This window comes from Cetorhinus maximus, chromosome 4 (genome assembly GCF_964194155.1).
Source record: "Cetorhinus maximus chromosome 4, sCetMax3.hap1.1, whole genome shotgun sequence".
In the NCBI taxonomy this organism is placed as follows: domain Eukaryota; kingdom Metazoa; phylum Chordata; class Chondrichthyes; order Lamniformes; family Cetorhinidae; genus Cetorhinus; species Cetorhinus maximus.
The window spans coordinates 156,705,158-156,723,790 of NC_135882.1; the positions used below are offsets into that span (position 1 = coordinate 156,705,158).

General features: G+C 48.1%; 1 protein-coding gene across 1 annotated transcript in view; it reads right to left on the reverse strand.

The window, feature by feature from the left end:
- lama1 (laminin, alpha 1) overlaps positions 1-18,633 on the reverse strand; it is a 327,154-nt gene that overhangs the window by 29,966 nt on the left and 278,555 nt on the right. The window contains exons 51-55 of the mRNA XM_078541251.1: positions 17,901-18,042; positions 16,487-16,601; positions 12,576-12,746; positions 3,934-4,085; positions 1,897-2,082 (exon numbers count right to left, since the gene is read on the reverse strand). Coding sequence (XP_078397377.1) covers positions 1,897-2,082; positions 3,934-4,085; positions 12,576-12,746; positions 16,487-16,601; positions 17,901-18,042 — 766 coding nt within the window. The remainder of the gene's footprint in view (positions 1-1,896; positions 2,083-3,933; positions 4,086-12,575; positions 12,747-16,486; positions 16,602-17,900; positions 18,043-18,633) is intronic.

The following is an 18,633-nucleotide window of genomic DNA, read 5'->3' on the forward strand; positions in this document are numbered from 1 at the left end:
TTAACGTTAATAGGATAATCCAAGTGTCTAGGCTATATTCTGGTGTGTTTTCATAAACAGATTGTAATGTAGAGTGCCAGTCTCAATAGTCTTGCTTTAGAGAGATAATGTTATTTAGCAGATACCATTGCTGTGATATTATACAGTGACACTCAGAATCTGGCCTCAGAGCTACTTGTGACCCACTTCCCTCATTACTCGCGGTTCTTTCTGTTCTCAGTGGGTGGAATCTCCCCAGCTCACTCGTGTCAAGCAGCCAATTGGTCAATCTGATTGGCCGGCAGCTCTTGCCGCCCCCAGCAGCTCCAGGGCAGGGTAGTGACGCTGCCGGGACTGCAAGCAGCCCCACAAAGGAGGCAGCATGGGCGCTGGAGACAGGCGAGTCCGGGCTTTTTGGGCGGGGAGGGATCGGGCACCCTAATGAGGGGGTGGGGTGGGGCGTGGTGTTGGGTGGGGGGGGGGGGGGGCGGGTGGGAGGGTTGCTCGTTGGCGAGGTTTGGAGGCTGGGGTGGGAGGCACAAAGTTGGGGGGTGGGGGGAGGGGTGGGGGTGTGTGCCATCTTCTGGGGGAGGGTGGCCCCAGTGTGCATAGGGCACCCCTTTAAGGAGGTAATCCACCCCCTTCCTGCTTTTTCACCTCAGATGGTTAAGAAGGCTTCCCACTGTCACCCACCTTTCACTGCCCAATGTATTATGGCGTTGGAGGTGGATTGAGGCCCTTAATTGTCACTTAATTAGGCAGTAAGGCCTCAATAGGCCCAAGGGTGGACGGTTTAGTGGGTGTATTACCCACTCACTGTATTATGGGGAATGGGTCAGAGGTGAGCAGGAAGGAGGTGGGCTAGCCACCCGCCATTGTTTACTTGCTCCCACCCCCTCCGCCAAAACCACACCCTATGGCGGGGGCCATGAAATTCACCCTATGTTTCTGAGGTTTCATTCAAATCCTGCTCAGATATGGGATCTTGGCACAGCTCGACTTCAGCACTGTTTCCTCTCTGTGGGGCTAACAGTTTGTTGGATTTACATGTCACTTGTCCATATTTTAATACGTGTGCAATTAGCTTGATATTATCTGTACTATGGTTTTCGTGGAATTATGTCTGCACCAATGCTTTATTACCTGTCTTATAATAGCTTTCTGTGGGGCAGTCTAATTTGAGTTCAGGGGATGGTGGTAAAGAAAATCATAAACCCATCTTCTTCGATGCAGGGCTGATTGTAACTCTCTCCACCCCCTCCACATCCCAACCCCCTGCCCCTCCCGCTTTGACTGGTGCAAACCAGGTTGGAGTGCGGGGGGTGGGGAGGGGAAGGGGGTGCAGAAGGTTGGAGATAGAGTGGAGTGAAGGCTTTACTCATTCCCTTCCCAGTCTGCCAGGGTGAAGCATCCAACCCAAAATGGCGGGATCCTCTTTAAATATGCAGATGGGGCTCGGATGGCATCGCTGGGGCCCGACCTGCTTTTTAACCTGTGGGGAAAGCGTGTGTTGACTTTCTTGCTGGGCAAAACCTGCTGAGAACAGCTGGCAAGGTCAGAAGAGGCCCAGCAAAAGCAAGACCTAAACAAAATAAGTTGTGAGTTACAACTCAGTTGCTCCCGTTTCTTTCCATTTTTAGGCTTTGGTTGATTTACAAGAGTAGACACAAAGGTTTAAGTTAAAGCTCAGAACATATAAGGTAGAAATAGGCAGCTTGGCAGGCCGGATATCAACCCTTTATAATCTGAAGTAACTTTATGATTACCACATCAAACACTGCTAGGAGAATACATTCCAAAATGTTTTTGAAGTGTGTTTACAATAAATAGAAACACATTCCATGTAGTTTATACTTGCTCTTAACTTCAGGTACTACAAGGACGTAGTGCAGGCTGGTTTCAATCATGGAAACTTACTCAGTATTTAGGACGAGGTTCTTGATACAACCCTTGAATGATTTTGTTATCTTAAGGATGATAGCGCCCTCTCCAGATGGAACCCCGCCAATGTAGAGTCTGGTAATATTCAATGGACTGTTGTCTGCTGAGGACCCAACTCTCATTTCAAGGACGTTTCCTTCATCAACCTGTAATGTCATTATCCTGTAAGAAGGAAGCAAGAGGAGTTTAGCACACAGAGTCAAATGTCAGCAGTGGGGAACCTATCAGGAGTCTCCCATATTATATAGCCAATTAATCCTGAAGTTTACCTGAACAATGGTGTAGAAATGGAAATGTGCAGCGTTCCATTTTTCAGGCTAAAGTCAAAAGGGCTCATGATGGTCTGCCACACTAAGTCTGCACCCGAAAGTGCCTTTTGCTAAAGTGTTTTAGGGCGTCCTGGAGTCGTCCTACACAAATTGGGCACCTCTTCCAGGCTCCTTTGGGAAACTGGATGGTGACTGGGCATGGTGTGCCCTATACCAGGCTAACAGGCATTAGAGGAAGTCATGGAGGCGGCTACTGCATGGGTAGGTGTGCCACAGATACGATTGATCTGAATGTGGAGCCAGGTGGGAGCGGGCATTGGCCGGGGAGAGGAGGAGGTGGTGTCCCTGGCTCCACATTGAAACCGCAGGTCGCTGCTCACTTTAAGTCACAACCATCTCAAACTCCTCCTCCCCTCCGCCACCCCTCTACTGCCTCAATCTGTAAACGCGCCACCTGGAAAATTCTGTCGACCAGGCAGTCCCACGGCTTAATCTCTGAGTTTTGTGCAAATCACCTGTTCTCAGCAAAAGTTACTAAATACTCCCATCCAAGCTCATAAAACATTTAATAAGTTTTTAAAAAAACTCATTCCCATTGAACTGTTGTTGTTGTATTTACATTTAGTCTGGCACTGGTGGGAAGTGATAAAAACAGACCTGATTAAAGCAGTGCAACTAATTGATTCTTACAGGTAATTATATCCTTCTTTCTCAAGCAAAGCAACTCAATTAAATTCATTGCTGCCTGGTTTAAAATTTCAAACAATGCTTGGCTGTTAACTGTCAGTCACCATCAACTGGTGCATTCTCCATGGCAACGCCTCGACCAATCAGAGTTTACTTGCCAACCAATCAACACTCTCTTTTCATACAGTATGAAGTTGTTGCTTCCCCTGACCTTGGTATTCTTGGGTTGAATTTCCCCCCACCGTTGGGGGGAGTTGTGCAGGGGCAGGCGGGAGCGAGCGTGAACCCAATCGGCGCCCCTGATCAGGTGTGCACCACCACTTCACGTGAGTGGGCCAATTAAGGCCCGCCCAGCATGACGTACACCCAGAAGCGCTGAGCGCTCCCTGTACGGGCGGGGGGGGGGGGGATTCCCTGAGTCGGGGCCTGTGCTTTTTCGCATATGAGCGCAGAAATCAGGAGATGAGTTTAAGTTCTGAAAATTTTAATAAAGGGAAAAAAAAATTTTTTAGGACATGTCCCCTCATGTGAAACTGTCACATTAGCTGGGACATGTCCATTAATTTTTTCAAAATTTTTTATTTAATTAATAAACTCTTCATGAAACCTCATCCCACCTGTGGATGAGGTTTCATGAAAAATGCGAAGGCCGCCTGGGCTCTTCTCCTACCCGCCAACTTTAAGGCTGGACAGGCAGCATTCTTAACAGCTTTAATTACTTTGTTAATGGCCTTAATAGGCCTTTGACAGTTCGGTGGGTGCACAGCCAACTCAGCTCCACGCCCGCCAAACTGACAATCTAAATGACGCGCGGTGATGTCGGGACCCACACCCGATGTCACCGCGCGTCATTTTACGCGTTGGCGAGCGGGCCCCGAAAATTCTGCCCCTCGTGACAGTTCTGATGAGTGCAAGACAAAAAGCTTCGACACAATATCTTTTTTCAGCAAGATTCTCGCTCTGTACTACCAAACGACTAATTTAACTTTATTTTATTTATATCAACTTCACCGTAAGTACTCTCATTTTGATCAGCTCTGTACGCGCTAACACACACCTCTTATTTCTAGTAAGTATGACAGAATGTTCTTGCCCATCGCTGAAAGTTCCAGAAGGTGCCTTGGCAACAACCTTCCTGGTGTGGACTCCATCACCAGGGTTTACATGAGCTTCCACCCGTCCATCAATGATCATAATGGCAAAGAATGGCTGCAGATATCAAAGAAGAAGTCATTAAAATCCTCAAGCACACACAAGTCACACAAGCATGGGGCACACATGAAAGACAAGTAGTCTGCAGAAACACTACCAGCAACCCACTGCACTACTGTTTGGAGCTGCTCTGATGTAGTCAGTATTTATGAACTCCTCAGTGTTTATGTGAATGCATTCATCCAGGACGACACTCCTGCCAGAGGCAAAGTAAGCAACACAATTTAATTAGTCCTGATAATAGACTTATTAATTATCATAACACAACAGGGCGTGCACCAGGGCAGAATTGGAGGAGCGCAGAGATCTCCGAGGTAGGGATAGGGGAGGTTATAAAACTAGGGAGGAGTTGGGTTAATGGAGGGACTTGAACACAAGGATGGGAATTTTTAAATCAATGTGCTGCCAGACTGGGAGCAAATGTAGATCAGTAAGCACAGGGGTAAATAGGTCAACAGGACTTGCTGCAAGTTTAATTTCCATCTCAAGTTTAAGCTTGTTTACTGTCAAGTCCTCTGAGATCATGAGCTCCTGACTCAGCATTGCTATCTAGTGTTCAAGAACTGAAATAGCAATTCTTGGTCTTCACTGTGATTCTGTCTTTAGAAAGTGACACAAAGCATGCAATGGAAGTGGCGCTATCCCAGCATTCCGTGCAACAGAGAAAGTGCTCCATTAAAAGCTGCATCTCAGTTTCGTTTCACTGGCGTATTCCTCAGCAGGGGAAACTCAGTCCCCTGGGCTGTGAAGAGAAAAAGGAGAAACGCAAAGAAATGGGAAATGGAAGAAAAGAAAAATAAATGAAGGGAATAAGAGAAAGATAAGAAAAAAGGTATGAGAGGAGAGAAGAGCATGTGACTAGAAATTACCACAGATTATAGGGGTGGACAATTTATTTTAAATGTGTTGACACTTCCATTAAAATAGGGCAAAAGATTTTCAAACCACTGAATTAAATGTTTAACCTCTAATATCAAGAATAAGTGACTGACAGAACTTGCCACTTTTAACCATTTTATGTCTCTCATCTGAGGTAACACCTCAACTAATACGACTCGATTGAAAACGCCACACCTATAACTTGTACAAACCAGTCTTTTTATTGGGGTAGAGGTCTTGGCTGAGATTTTACGGTCCCACTATGGCGGGCCAGCCAGAAGTCCACTGACTTTCGGTAGGACTGGAAAACCCTGGCGGTGGGCGGGGCTGGAAAACCCTGGCCCTTGATACTAACGTACACGATGGTCAGAGCCTCCAAACCTCATTTTGGGAGATGGTGACATTCAAATACTGGAAGTGCCGAAACCCTGCCATAATACACTGGCATATCCTTCAAGCTACATGGAGAATTTTCCCATCTCAAATGTTAAGCTTTCCAATCATGGAAAAAGATACAATTAGACCACAACGAGATCCACGTTAATATAATAAAAGCAAAATATTGCGTATGCTGGAAATGTGAAATAAAAACATAAAATCCTGGAAAAACTCAGCAGGTCAGGCAGCCTCAGTGGAGAGGGAAACACAGAGTTAATGGCCGGGATTGCCTCCCCGCTGTTTGCAGTGGATGGGGTCAGAAAATCTCCCGGGATCGCAAAAATCGGGTTTACACTGTTGTGAAAACAGTTCGCGATCGTCCAATCCTCCTGCCCGTGGCGGGTTTTGTTTCCCGCTCCTGAACATCGGGATCGCCGTTTCCATTTAATTATAATCCCTGCTCACCGGGATCATCTCCCCACTGGATCCCGACGTGTTTCACAGTGGTACATAACCGATGTGCACCTGGCGACCTGCACTTCGCTCCTCCGTTCGAGGGCTGTTCGCCTACCTTGTCTTGGGCAGTGCCCGTGTGCTTCAGTGCCAGGCTTTGGTGGCAGCGCCACATCAGTTTCAGGAGGGGGGGGGGAGGCTATCTCAAATGTCTAATCCCACTAGACCAGCAATAAGCCGGGGGGGCGGGGGGGCGGGGGGTGTTCTCTCAGCGGCTCCTGGGCGGGGGCAATTTGGCGAAGGGCAGAAGCAGCCGTGGGCCACTTCAGAAGCTCCGGGACGAGGGCTGGTTTGGTGAAGGGGTGTCTGGCAGGGGGGGGTAGGGGGTACATGTTTAACAGTTTGCAAGCGGGCCTCACAATATTGAGGGCTGAGGTGGACATGTGGCTTAGGCCCCTCCACCTCAGAATGTCCGTGGGCTAGCTGACAGACAAGTACCACAAGAGCAATGTGATCAAGAGACATGGGGGGGTGGGGGGGAGTGAGAGGTCTATGAGGGAAGGTAATCTTAACGTTCACATCCTTGATGACAAAGGGCGGAGGTTTCTGTCCTCACGCAGAGAGGGCCCAAGCTGGCCTCACAGTGAGAGCTCACCACCACCGCCACCATTTTGCTACCAGCCGTGATTGCACAGGCGACAAGTATCATGAGACCAAACTCTGCTGCTGGGGGCTCTACAGGCGCCTGGACCCCAGCTGACTGCAATGGTTGGGGGGTGGGGGGGCATTGGGTGGGGTGATTAAAGGTTCACCCAACTGAACTGTGCATTTCCACATGAGCAGACAGGCACAGCTGAGAGATGTTAATCGCCTCAGTAACATTCATGCAGCACTAATCGAGCAAAGAGGCACTAATCGATCTCCTGGGTCTCACCCCTTGCTCGTAGTGTGGCATTTCCCCACAGCGATGATGAATTTGAGTGCAATTGAGCCCCCACATAAGCTTTTGAGGTGTGTTGCGTTAGTGGCGCTGGACGGTTCCAAGAGATGAGCCTCAGGGCACCCTCCATACCTTGCATAGCCTTCTACACTACTGGCTCCTTCCAGAGCTCGACTGGGGATCTCTCAGGCATCCACACACAAATACACACATAAGGTCACAGCCGCCCTTCTTGCCAAGGCCCACAATTACATCAACTTCCACAGAGATCTAACACGCCAGGCTGCCAGAGCACTGGGCTTTGCTGAGATTTTCCACAGGCGCAGGGTGCCATTGACTGCACCGTGTGTCTATCAAAGCTCCCTGTCAACAGGCACTACAATACATAAACAGGAAAGGCTTCCTCTCCCTCAATGTGCAGCTGGTGTGTGACCATAACAAGCAAATCCTGCAGGTTTGCGCCAGCTATTCAGGAAGCACCAAGACTCATATATATTGAGTAGATCGCGGACCCCGGAGATCTTTGAGGAACCACATAGGGTCCAGGGCTGGCTTCTCAGGGACAAAGGGTACCCGCAAAGGACGTGGTCGATGACGCCCGTGCGGCGGCCTCAGATTCCTGCAGAGAGAAGGTAAAGCGAGGCTCACGTTGCTCCCCGGACGTTGTTGGAGCACACCATAGGGATCCTGAAGATGTGATTCCAATGCCTGGACAGATGTGGTGGAGCACTCCAGTACACTCCCCAGAGGGTGCCATGGCTCACTGGGGCTTGCTGCAGGCTACACGGCCTGGCGCTACCAAGGGGGGGTCGACTTGCCTGATGACGAGATGGAGGAGCTGCACGTCTCCTCCCATCAGGGGGACCTATAAGGCGATGACAGCGATGAGTACTAGGAGGCCAACGCTGCAAATGAAGGGGCCATAGCGCGGCCAGATGAAGGAGGCGTGCACAGGAGGGTCTCAAAGCCTCACGATTCCAGGAGGAGAATGACGAGATGGAGTGAGCATCCTGCTGAAAAAGGCACCTGCCCGAGGGGCCGAATGAATTGGAGCATAGCGATTCCTATTGTTTCAACCCTACGCTTCACAATGAGAGCCTGTAGCTCCCCAACAGGCTCCCCTAACGTTCGCCTCTGAACGTTGATAAAGCCTCTGGAGCACGCTTCGTCTCTGAGATAAGGCGCTGTCTCGGAGGAGGGCGCGTTGCTGGTTGCTGACGCGTCAATCATCTCTGCAGCATTCCATTCGCAATGGCAGCCTCAATGATTCAGAAGCTGATCCACTATTGTGAGTGACCTTGTAGGTGGCAGCCTTCGACCGGACAGCGCTTCTCGAGGCAATCCACATCCAGCAAGGTGATTACGCATTCCGAGTTATGTCGACATTGCAACTGACGGATGAGACTGGGGCCAAGGCAGCTGAAAAGGTTAAGCAGGTCTCAATTCACGTACACATGAGCTAGTCCTCCCTGTCACCTTCTTCTCAATCCCACTGTCACCCGGCCCTCTTACTAAGTGAGGGTGGCCTTCATGTCTCATCATCTTACTATGGATGTGGACCACCCTTGGCTGATGACATTCAATCAGTTGCATGTCAGCTATTAACATGCTCCCTCTTTCACACATACATTATGCCTTCATGGTCAACACTGGCCCTGGTGATTTGAAGGATCCCTGACACCATGAAGCCCTCAGGTTGAAGCATGGTTTCCAATATGGAGCGCACTGAAGCTTCCGTTTTATATTCCTCATACCCAATTTCTCCCATCAACATTGTCTGAAGACACGACTGGCAGCTCCTAATCATACTCAACGGATCCAGGGCCCACCACATGACCATTTCTATGCACTATTAGTGACCGTAGCCAGTGGTCAGGTGAGGGGGTGCACAGTGCTGCATCCGTACATTGAAACGATAGCGGTGTGGGTGCAGCGCCCATGCACCTCCACAGTTACAGACGCTCAGGCCTGTAAGGTCAAGTGCAAGGACACTAGTTTGGCTGAGAGGGTCAGAATCTCGTAGACTTAGGTTGGAAAGGTGCTCCCACTTATTGACAGCTTATTAGATGTAGTCAGGAAGTTGCAAGTGCGGCTGCCAGACAGGATCGCTCAGTCTCTTACAGTATGGGGTCATAGCATGGGAGCCCTGGCAGATGACAGAGTGCGTGGAGTTTCAGGATATATCACCTTTCTCCGTGTGTTAACACTTCTGTCCTCCCACACGACACCTTCACCTTTCAAACATGCACATGACATGGGAGAGCATCTATGTCACAGGGACAGCACTGAAAAGGAGATGACCCTGAGAAGCATTTGGACAATGTGCCTTCCACATGAACAGGTAACATGCCGGGCAGCATGTCGCTGATGTCGGAAATGAGATGAAAACGACCAAACACTGTGGTGACACGTAACCAGACCACACAAATGAATGCCCCTGATCATGACATTTGCAATAAGTGGGGGGAGGGACCATGGTGCCTGTAACACAGCCCTTAATAAAAAGGGGGCAAACACAAGAGGAGGTGTGGAATGGGCAATATTCTATTTACAGTTGTGCACATTATATACATCTTGTGAACACCCATGCCACTGTTGAGCTCCTAATATTTCTTACTTTTCTTATCCCTAACGCCAAGTCTTGGTGCATTTTCGACAACCACAGTGGTGGTGGAGGTGTCCTCTGGAGGGCCGAGACCTGGAGGACCCCGGCCTGCCTAGGGTGTCCAGATGTGGGCCAGGTGCACCCTCCTCGGCCTGTGGAGTGGAGCCGATGGGCTAACAGGAAGAGGCGATTTGGATTGGCCAGAGTCACCTGGGTGGATGGCCCCGGGATGTCCAGCTGCTGGTCCTCCTCCCGATGGGTGCCTGAGGGCACCTGGCTGTCTCCTTGAGGAGAAGGGGAAGCTGGAATGAGAACAAGCTGCCCTGCAACCCTCTTGCGTTGACGCTGTGGGAGGCCAACAATGGCGTCAGCGAAGGAGTTAAGTCTGTGCAGCAGTACAGGACCAATGTCCTGGACCAAGGTCTCCATGCTCTGGAGAGAGTGCAGGGGAGGTTTTCAAGAATGTTGCCAGGGTTAGAAAAGTGTAGCTACGAGGAGAGATTGGATAGGTTGGGGTTATTTTCCTTAGGAACAAAGAAGGCTGAGAGGTGACTTGATTGAGGTGTACAAAATTACGAGGGGAATAGATAGAGTGGACAGGATAAAATTGTTTCCCTTGGTGGAGAATTCTAGAACCAGGGGACATAGATTCAAGATACGTGGGAGAAGGTGTAGGGGGGACATGAGGAAGCACTTTTTTATGCAGAGGGTAGTGGGTGTCTGGAATTCGCTGCCCAAGTTGGTGGTAGAGGCAGAAACTCTAAACTCTTTTAAAAAGTACCTGGATCTGCAACTTAAGTGCTGTAAGCTGCAGGGCTATGGGCCGGGTGCAGGAAGGTGGGATTAGAAAGGGCACCTGGGTGTCCTCGGGTTGGCATGGACAAGATGGGCCGAATGGCCTCCTTCTGTGCTGTAACTTTTCTATGGTTCTATGCCAGCCGCCATCCTGTCAGGGTTGACCTCAGTGCATTGGCATGACGGTGTGATCACCTCAGACTGAAGGTGGACGGACTCTGCCATTGTCCCTTGCAATCTGAGGATTGCAGCTGACATTTCTTCCCGATGATCCCGTCTTTATAGCTCCAACAACTGATTGGGGACCGAGTCCGGAGGCTCATCTTCTGACTCGGATTCAGCAGATTCCTTGCCTCCAGCAGTCCCCCAAGTGCCGGCGACGTCAGATGTCCCAGCCTCCGCCTGCTGTGTACCTGACTGTAATCATGAGCCTGCTCTACATCTGGGTTCCAACGAGGTGTGTGCTACCGCGCTAGTGGAGGGTGTGGGTGAGTGCCGTGACAGGTCTTCAATGGTGCTATCCACAGGACCCTCATCCAAGGTGCTCTTGGTGCTGGAGCCGGGGTCCAGGTTGCCCAGGGGGCGTCGGGCTGGTCGCAGATGTGCCTGGGAGAGAAAGTGGAGATTATTAGTGAATGGCAGCCACGTAACACACAGAGCAGTGGACTCAGAGCAACGTTGACAGAAGGATGATCTGGTGCAGGATCCTCACATAGTGCTTACCGCCGACCTCACCGTCACCGCAGGGACTGTCAACATCAACTCCGGCCAGCCCGATGGCTCTGTCTTCAAAGTTGCCCAGGCCGTTGATATCCGCTACACTATCCTCGGTCTGGGACCTCTCCCTTTTATTGTGCGTGATTTTGTTCTGCATAAAGGCAAATGGAGAGGGTGTAAGCAAGGCGAGTGGCAGGGCACATGAGTAGGATTGGCTGGTGTTAGTGGAGCCATGGACAGAATAAGGAAGAGATGAGCAGAGGGGGTGCGGCCAGATGGAGATGTGAGGGTGTGTGTGAGAGAGAGTGAGTGGTGATGTCCATTGAGCTGGCAGTGAGTGAGATCCGCGTAGGTGCATGATGGGCTTGTGAGTGTGCAAGTTGGAAGCGATGAGACGGTTGACTTACCCTGGCAGCATGGATGAGATCATTCACCCTCTTTTGGCACTGGGTGGCCGACCTCTTCTCGGCTGCATCGCACTCACCATTGCTGCCACCACCTCCCAAGCTGGGATCGTCACGCTGCTGCCCTTCCTGCGGCCAGAGCGGAGGTAGAGGACATCGCGGTGGGTCTCCATGGCATCCAGCAGGTGCTCAAGTCAGACAACACTAAATCTGGGGGCAGCAGTGTTCTTTGCTTTTGGGGCCTTCTGTTCAGTGGAGCGCTCCTGCATTGTGAAGTGTGCGCACTGTCCCCGTTTAAACATGGCGCCTGCATTGAGAAAGTGGTGAAGTCATGCCAGGGCCAGTGAACCGGAGGTTGTCCGCCAGCGGTCCGGAGGGCTCGGGAGTGCATTATTTATGAGGCGAGATGGGACGGGACGATATGGTGTGAAAACCCGCCACTGCGGCTGGTGGGATTAGCGCCGATTTCCTCGCACTTGGTGTGATTCTGGGACAATTCTGCCCAACATTTTGAGTCCAATATGACTCTTCTTCAAAACTGATCCACATCAAGACAAAATTGCAATACAACTTGTGAAATAAGGGCTAAGACGCAGATTTTTTATTGCATCTTTTGCATGACGTTTCAGCCTGCCACTGGTATGATTTGTTCTTGGCTTCAACAATTTAAAAATTGTTTAGTTTCATAATTAGAAATTCAAAGCTTTAAATTTTTAAAATATAGACAGAAATAGATTTTCTCTTTATGGGTCAATAAACGGGAACTAATTGTAATTAAACATTTAACAGAAGCTTGCCTATATAATAATGCTGAATGCATTTCAAAGCAATTGATTGTTGGCAAAGTGCTTTCAGATGTTCCTCAGAGATGTATGAGGCACTTTATAAACTTAAACTATTCTTTAATTTGAAGGCCTTTTGCTTTGTAGTAAAGTGATCGAGGATGTGGTGAAACTCTCTGTCTTTATGTGCCTTCTTGCTCACTATTACCTCATCAATGCACTTCTGGAATGTTCTTGCGCTTTATTCTCCCTCGCCCATTCAGCCCATTAGTCGTGTGCTGGCTCTTTGAAAGAGTTAACCCATTAGTTCCACTCCCCTGCTCTTTCCCCATAGGTCTGCAGACCTTTCCCCTTCAAGTAATTATCCAATCTCTTTCGAAAATTACTATTGAATCTGCTCCCACCACCCTTGCAGGCAGAGAATTCCAGATCAAAACAACTTGCTTCATTAAAAAAAAAAAATTCCCTTCATTTCCCGCCCCCCCTTCGATTATTTTGCCCAACAACGGACTGGGTCCACACCGCTCAACTCACCATTTTCGTCTGTCGGCGATTATGGCTCTTTGTTGATTTGCCAAAACCGGCCACAATGATCCCAGTGTTATTCTTGGTGGCAAAAGTTACCATTAACTTGGCTTCCACCGGCAGGACTTTCGGCCGTAACTGAATGTAGCCGTCGTTTAAAATAGTTACACGTCGGATAGGCTGTCAAAAAAATTAAATAAAATTTATTATTTTTTTTTTTAAACAAGTATTTCCATTGAAACCTTAGCTCTGGCCTATACAGCCATGGAATAAAAAAACCCGATTAATCTTTATCGCTGACAATTGAATGAAATGAAAACTAATTAGGACTGAGTGTTTCGATCGAAATCTGGCATCGCCTATTATTGTTGAGTAGAGAAATGGTCAGGTCACGGGGCTGTGGGAAGTAACTGCTGAGAAATCAATGCTCCAGCAGCCAGGAGGTAAGAACAGGAACTGGGAACTTTCCCTTCATTTTGTAGCTACAATCACACAATGTGCAATTATCGAGTTACTTCAGTTTTTTTGGGAAGTCGCTTGCCAACCTTTTGGCGTTGCTGTTCTTTGGTAGCAAGAATAAAACGTACGTTGTACAAACCAGCAAAGTGGGCTTCCCAGAGGTGAAGCGGTCCTAATAATGAGGCCCAGCGGCTCGTAACTGCATTCGGAAGCCACGAAAACCCTCGTATTAGTGTAAGGGAGAGTGGGCCAGGGGCTCACCCTGTAAAATTCCTGTACAATGCAAGTGCCTAGGCCACACAAACAGCAGATTTGATCATCAGTTGCTATAAGTGCTTAACAAGGGAGTCAGGGAATGCAGATTAATAAAAAAAAGGCTTTGGCCATTCTCTCTAACTGGTGCTACAAGCAGAGGAACGAATTCCTGGTGAGGTGAGTGATCTATCAAGAACCCAACAAACTTGGAGAGATGAGGTGAAGAAAGTGGTTGCCCTCAAGAAAGCAGCTAAAGTAAACCTAATAGCTCACAATTACCTATTTAATTACAGGACAAGATGACAAACTACAGAAGGAAGTGGAGCAGAACTGGAGGAGGATAGGGTCATGGTGTCTTTTGAAGAGACATGCCTGAATATAAAAAACACAAATGCAACCAGGGAGCAGTTCACTAATGTCCTTTAGGGAAGGAAATCTGCAGTTCTTACCTGGTCTGGCCTACATGTGACTCCAGACTCACAGCAATGTGGTTGATTCTTAACTGCCCTCTGAAAAAGGGCAATTAGGGATGGGCAATAAATGCTGGCCTAGCCAGTGACACCCACATCCCGTCAATGAATTTAAAAAAAAGCAGGGGCTAGTATCGTCATATTTAAGCTATAGCTTGCTCTGTCACTGACACACAGGTATACACTCAAAGTCAGTAATATTATACACAAAATACAACTACAGCTTGAAGGCGGTTAAGCAATGCTGCACTCTAACCTATGTTCTTCTTTTATCTTCTTCGAACTGAAGGACAGAGTCAAGAAATGGCCAGTATCCCTGAGCAAGCCAGCATCTTGTGACATTCCTTCAATCTTTGTAAAGCAGCAGCACAATTAATGCATCATGAGGCAGTATTGGTTCACTCAGAGTGCACAGAAAAGGAAGTGTTGGTGAGGACAAGGGACCTGCTCCTCAAAAGGCGTCCACAGTAGTGTCTGTGGATTCATACATCATAGACTCATGGCCTCTTCACTTGGGCTATTTTAGCAACTATCCTGGAGCATGCGACAAAGCGTTAGCATAGTTGTGAAAACAGACAATGTCAAAAACCACGGTATTGAAGCTCAAATGCATTTAATAAAGTCACCTAAACTCCATGTTGTCTTAACGTGATCGTATCATGTGATTTGGAGAAAACTGACCACTTTTCTGCTCATTACATGGTTAGCAACTGCACATAATCTGTCAAACAAATTTATAACTATTTACAGGTACTAACCACACTGGATTTACATAGTCAGTAACCTTAAAGAATCAATGGTGTTAGGGAATTGGGATAGTAATCGATGAAGTAAGTTATATGTGTATTTGGGTGTGTTAACAATAAGGTACATCTTTAAGTTTAATTTGTGGGTTACAAGGTGAAACCTGGGATGTAGGCTCATTTCAGAGTGCAGAGAGCAGGTCTAAAGCCCCGTTTGTATATCTGTATTTCTAATACACACAGACGCACAGACACACACACAAACACACAGGCACACACACACAGGCACACACACAAAACAGCAATCTGAATGCAGTTGGAACAGGCAGGGCATGAAAAGGGACAGATAGCAGGTTCCAATCTAAAGAAAAAAGCCTCCAAAATCCAGGGCACTGGAACAGGAGGAAGTACCAAGGGTGGGTTGTCTTAGGGGGAAAGGCTGGACAGGTTAGGCTTGTATCCACTGGAATTTAGAAGAGTGAGAGGCAGCTTCATTGAAATCTTTGGAAGATCCTGAGGGGTCATAACAGTGTGGACGTGGAGAGGATGTTTCCTCTTATGGGAGAATCAAGAACTAGGGGGTCACTGTTTAAAAATAAGGGGTCGCCCATTTAAGATAAGAGATGAGGAGAAATTTTTTTCTGAGGGCCATGAATCTTTGGAACTCTCCTCCTCAAAAGGCAGTGCGAGCGGAGTCTTGTAATATTTTTAAGGCAGAGCTAGATAGATTCTTGATTAACAAGGGGACAAAAGGTTTTCAGGGGTATGCAGGAATGTGGGCTTGAGGTTGCATTCAGCTCAGCCATGATCTTATTGTATTGAGGAGCAGGCTTGAGGGGCCGAATGGCCTACTCCTGCTCCTAATTTGTATGTAAGACCTTCCAGTCAAAGGAAGGACAGGAACCTGGAAAATGTTCTGTTAAGTGAAGTTAAGGGTGAAGAGCAGAGGAAAGCTCCAAGCTTCAAGTTTAAAGGAAGAAAAGCTGCAGGAAGCAGATTTAAAGCGAGAGGCCAGAAGGTCCAAAGAGACGGCTGAAGGTCTGTAACTCTTTGCTTTGGGCATGTGAAGCAGTGGTGTACTGTTGACGGCCGAGTCCATGAGAGAGTATGCGTAGAAGAAGGCTTGAATGCACATGGTGACTCAGGGGAGAGGAACAACAGAAGGAGAGTTTGAAACCCTGGAGGTGGACCCTTGTATGAGGTGTCTGAGAGAAAGCATTGGTTTGGGAGAAGATTCAAAGCAAGTTCTTGGAGAGTGGAGATTGGAAACCCTCATGTGAAAGATGGAGCTCAGTGAGACTGGTTGGCTCACAGTGTGACAAGTGTCTGCGGGAGTTGATAAGAGATCCATAGCATTGGCTGGGGTGGCATCTGTCACTTGGTTTCAGAGTGTAGTGTGTGTGACCACTGGTTGCCAATTGGTTTACATGGACTGCGTACTTACTGTGGACATTAGAGTGTAAGATAGCTTTTGTAACTTTTGATTGTAAAAGTATAGTTGTGGGTGAATGAGTATTGTAATATAGTTCATCCTTTCTTGTTAAATATATGTTCTATTCTTTTGTTAAAAGTTCATCAGTTGACTCCTGTGACTCTGTTCATAGCCACTCTCCACGTATCTAAACAAAAAATAAAATTTAGGATCTATCAAGCTGGGTTCCACCCTGGGATTTGGCTTGTCCAGTAGTAACATCAGCTGGGATTGTAACAATAGAAAATGCTGGAAACACGTGAAAGGCCTAATTTTGTTAACCCATTAAGTGCTGCTCTCTGACTGCAGTCAGGAATCATGTCTCTTTTCTTCCTCCAGTATTCTTCCAACCTATTAAGTGATTTGATATCTTAGAGTCTCCAGTTTTAATAAGAGCTTTTACAGATTCTGATGAACATGTTGTGTATTTATAGCATTTTTTGTTTTTATTTCAAGCTTATCTCTCATTAAAAGGGAAAAAGTCCTATCTCTTGTTTATTTTACATTTCTGGTATTATTTACCTCAAGCAAGCAGCCTTTCTTCACACCCAAAGAATTCCTCAGCAGGTCAAATGTAGATCGGTAAATCTCCACCTTCTTCAAGCAGCCCACAAACGATTTGCTGAGAACTTCCTTCCTGTAAAAAGACAGACACAAATTGTAGGTAAAAGCTTTGATTTGAAACAGTGGGCGGAATCTTATTCAGGCGCTGGGGGTCTTGTCTGCTGGCTGGGGAGCCGGTGAGAGGCCTGCTCTTTTTGGGAAGGCCCGCCGAACCACAAGCCAATCAGGCAATGGTGAGGCCATCTCCCGAAATCAAGACCCTGGGGGGCAGAAGTCTCAACTACCAGGAGCTGCTGGCCAATCAGAGGCCGGCAGCTCTTGTGTTGAGGAACACCAATGCGGAAGCTGTGGCTGCTGCCATCAGAGTCCCAGGATCACAGAGCTACCCAGGCCACAGGTAAGTAATGTGGGGTGGGGTTCAGCATCAAGGACAGGTGGGTGGCTCTCAAGCTAACCCCCACTTCCCGATGTCCAGTCCCTTGATCAGGCACTGAGTGCCTTTGATCGAGGGATTCACCCCACCCCGAGTTGACAAGCAGCCTTCATAGTTTCACCTGTCATGTACTCTGCATGGCGACATTCTTGCCTGCAGCTGGGTTAACGCCAGCGGTGGTTGGTTGAGGCTCATAAGCGATCAATAATTGGCCACTTGAGGGTCTCAACTGGCAGTGAGGTGGGAGGATTAACCATGGGCCTTCCCGCTAGAACATAATTTGGGTGGAGGAGGGAATGCGGCAGGATTCAGGTATGCCACCATCTCAGCTAAGTACATGTCCTTCCTGCATCCAAGCTTGCCAACAGCGAGAGCACAAGATTTCGCTCAGCATCACAGCCAATACACTAGTTTGAAGAAATGGCTGTTACAAAGAGGTAGCTTAGCTTCCCTGCAATGCAAACGGGACGAAACTACCTTCAGGTGAAAACGATAACTGCTTACAAGACTTTATTTAGTGACATGTGCCAGTTTCTGAAGGATAGGTTTGGGATGAACGTTTCAATCAGTCTCTCCTAACTGGCATCCTCTGCGGAATACCGGGAAAGAGAATCCGAATAGAATACACACTCCACCATGGAGGTTCTGTTTAGTTTAATCCCTGAATTAAACTCTGAGGGTCCAAAACTTTACTCACTTCAAGTAGATCCACAATAATTTGAGCTTCATGTGCTACAAATTGCAGTGTACGAAAATAACAATTAAAATGAACTTCCACAGTACAAAAGTAGTTACGATAGCCAGATAAAATACCCCTCTCAGGATTAAAACTGGGACGCTGTAACACTGGTGTGTTATAATCCTAAATCTAGCCCTATCCAGTGACACTGCACCAGTAGTGCAGCCTTGCAGTCTCTACCCAGGAATACATTAAACTACCTGTAACCTCTGGAGCGTGGCAATCCTCCGATGTATATTGGGTCTTTGTGCCCACGATTGAGATCAGAAGCTGTTCCTGGTGATTCTCCTTGCTTGGTTTCTCGATCAGTTGAATTAAATGGGTCCATCACAGCCAAAACACCTGCGAACGTTCAATACAGCAGCTTATTGATACTGTTCCTGGTCCGTGTGACACTGAGCAGTGACATTCCCAGGTCTCTGGTCTAAGTGGTAGGGATTCTATCCTTCACTTCCCTGTACCATGACAGGAGAAAGCGGAAGCTACTGGACAGTGAACCCTGAGGGAAAATATGGCTATTAGATGTTAAATGGATTGTGTTCAACTATTATGGCCCTTACGGCAATTGCCCACTTAAGACCCTCATTCCTCCAACACAAGTATTAACCCAACGGCAGATTGGGGGGTGGGGGGGTCTCGCCTTGTGGAGAGATGACAAGCAAACCAAGTTTGGGGGCTGTGGGTCCCTCGTCCAAAAGCACTCAATGTCTGAGCGATGGACGTGGCATCGGTAAGGAGGTGTCCGCTGAATTTCCGGCCCCCCGCCCTACTCTTATTGCAAACCTCCCTCCCCTATGACCCCCTTCCCACCATCACTCACCTGTGCCTGGGTGCCTCCTCGATCCGCGGCTTCGGGTGGGCGTAGAGCTGGCAGTAGTCACCATCTCCATGGTGGCACTGCTGAGTACAGAAGAGTTGCCGGCCTCTGATTGG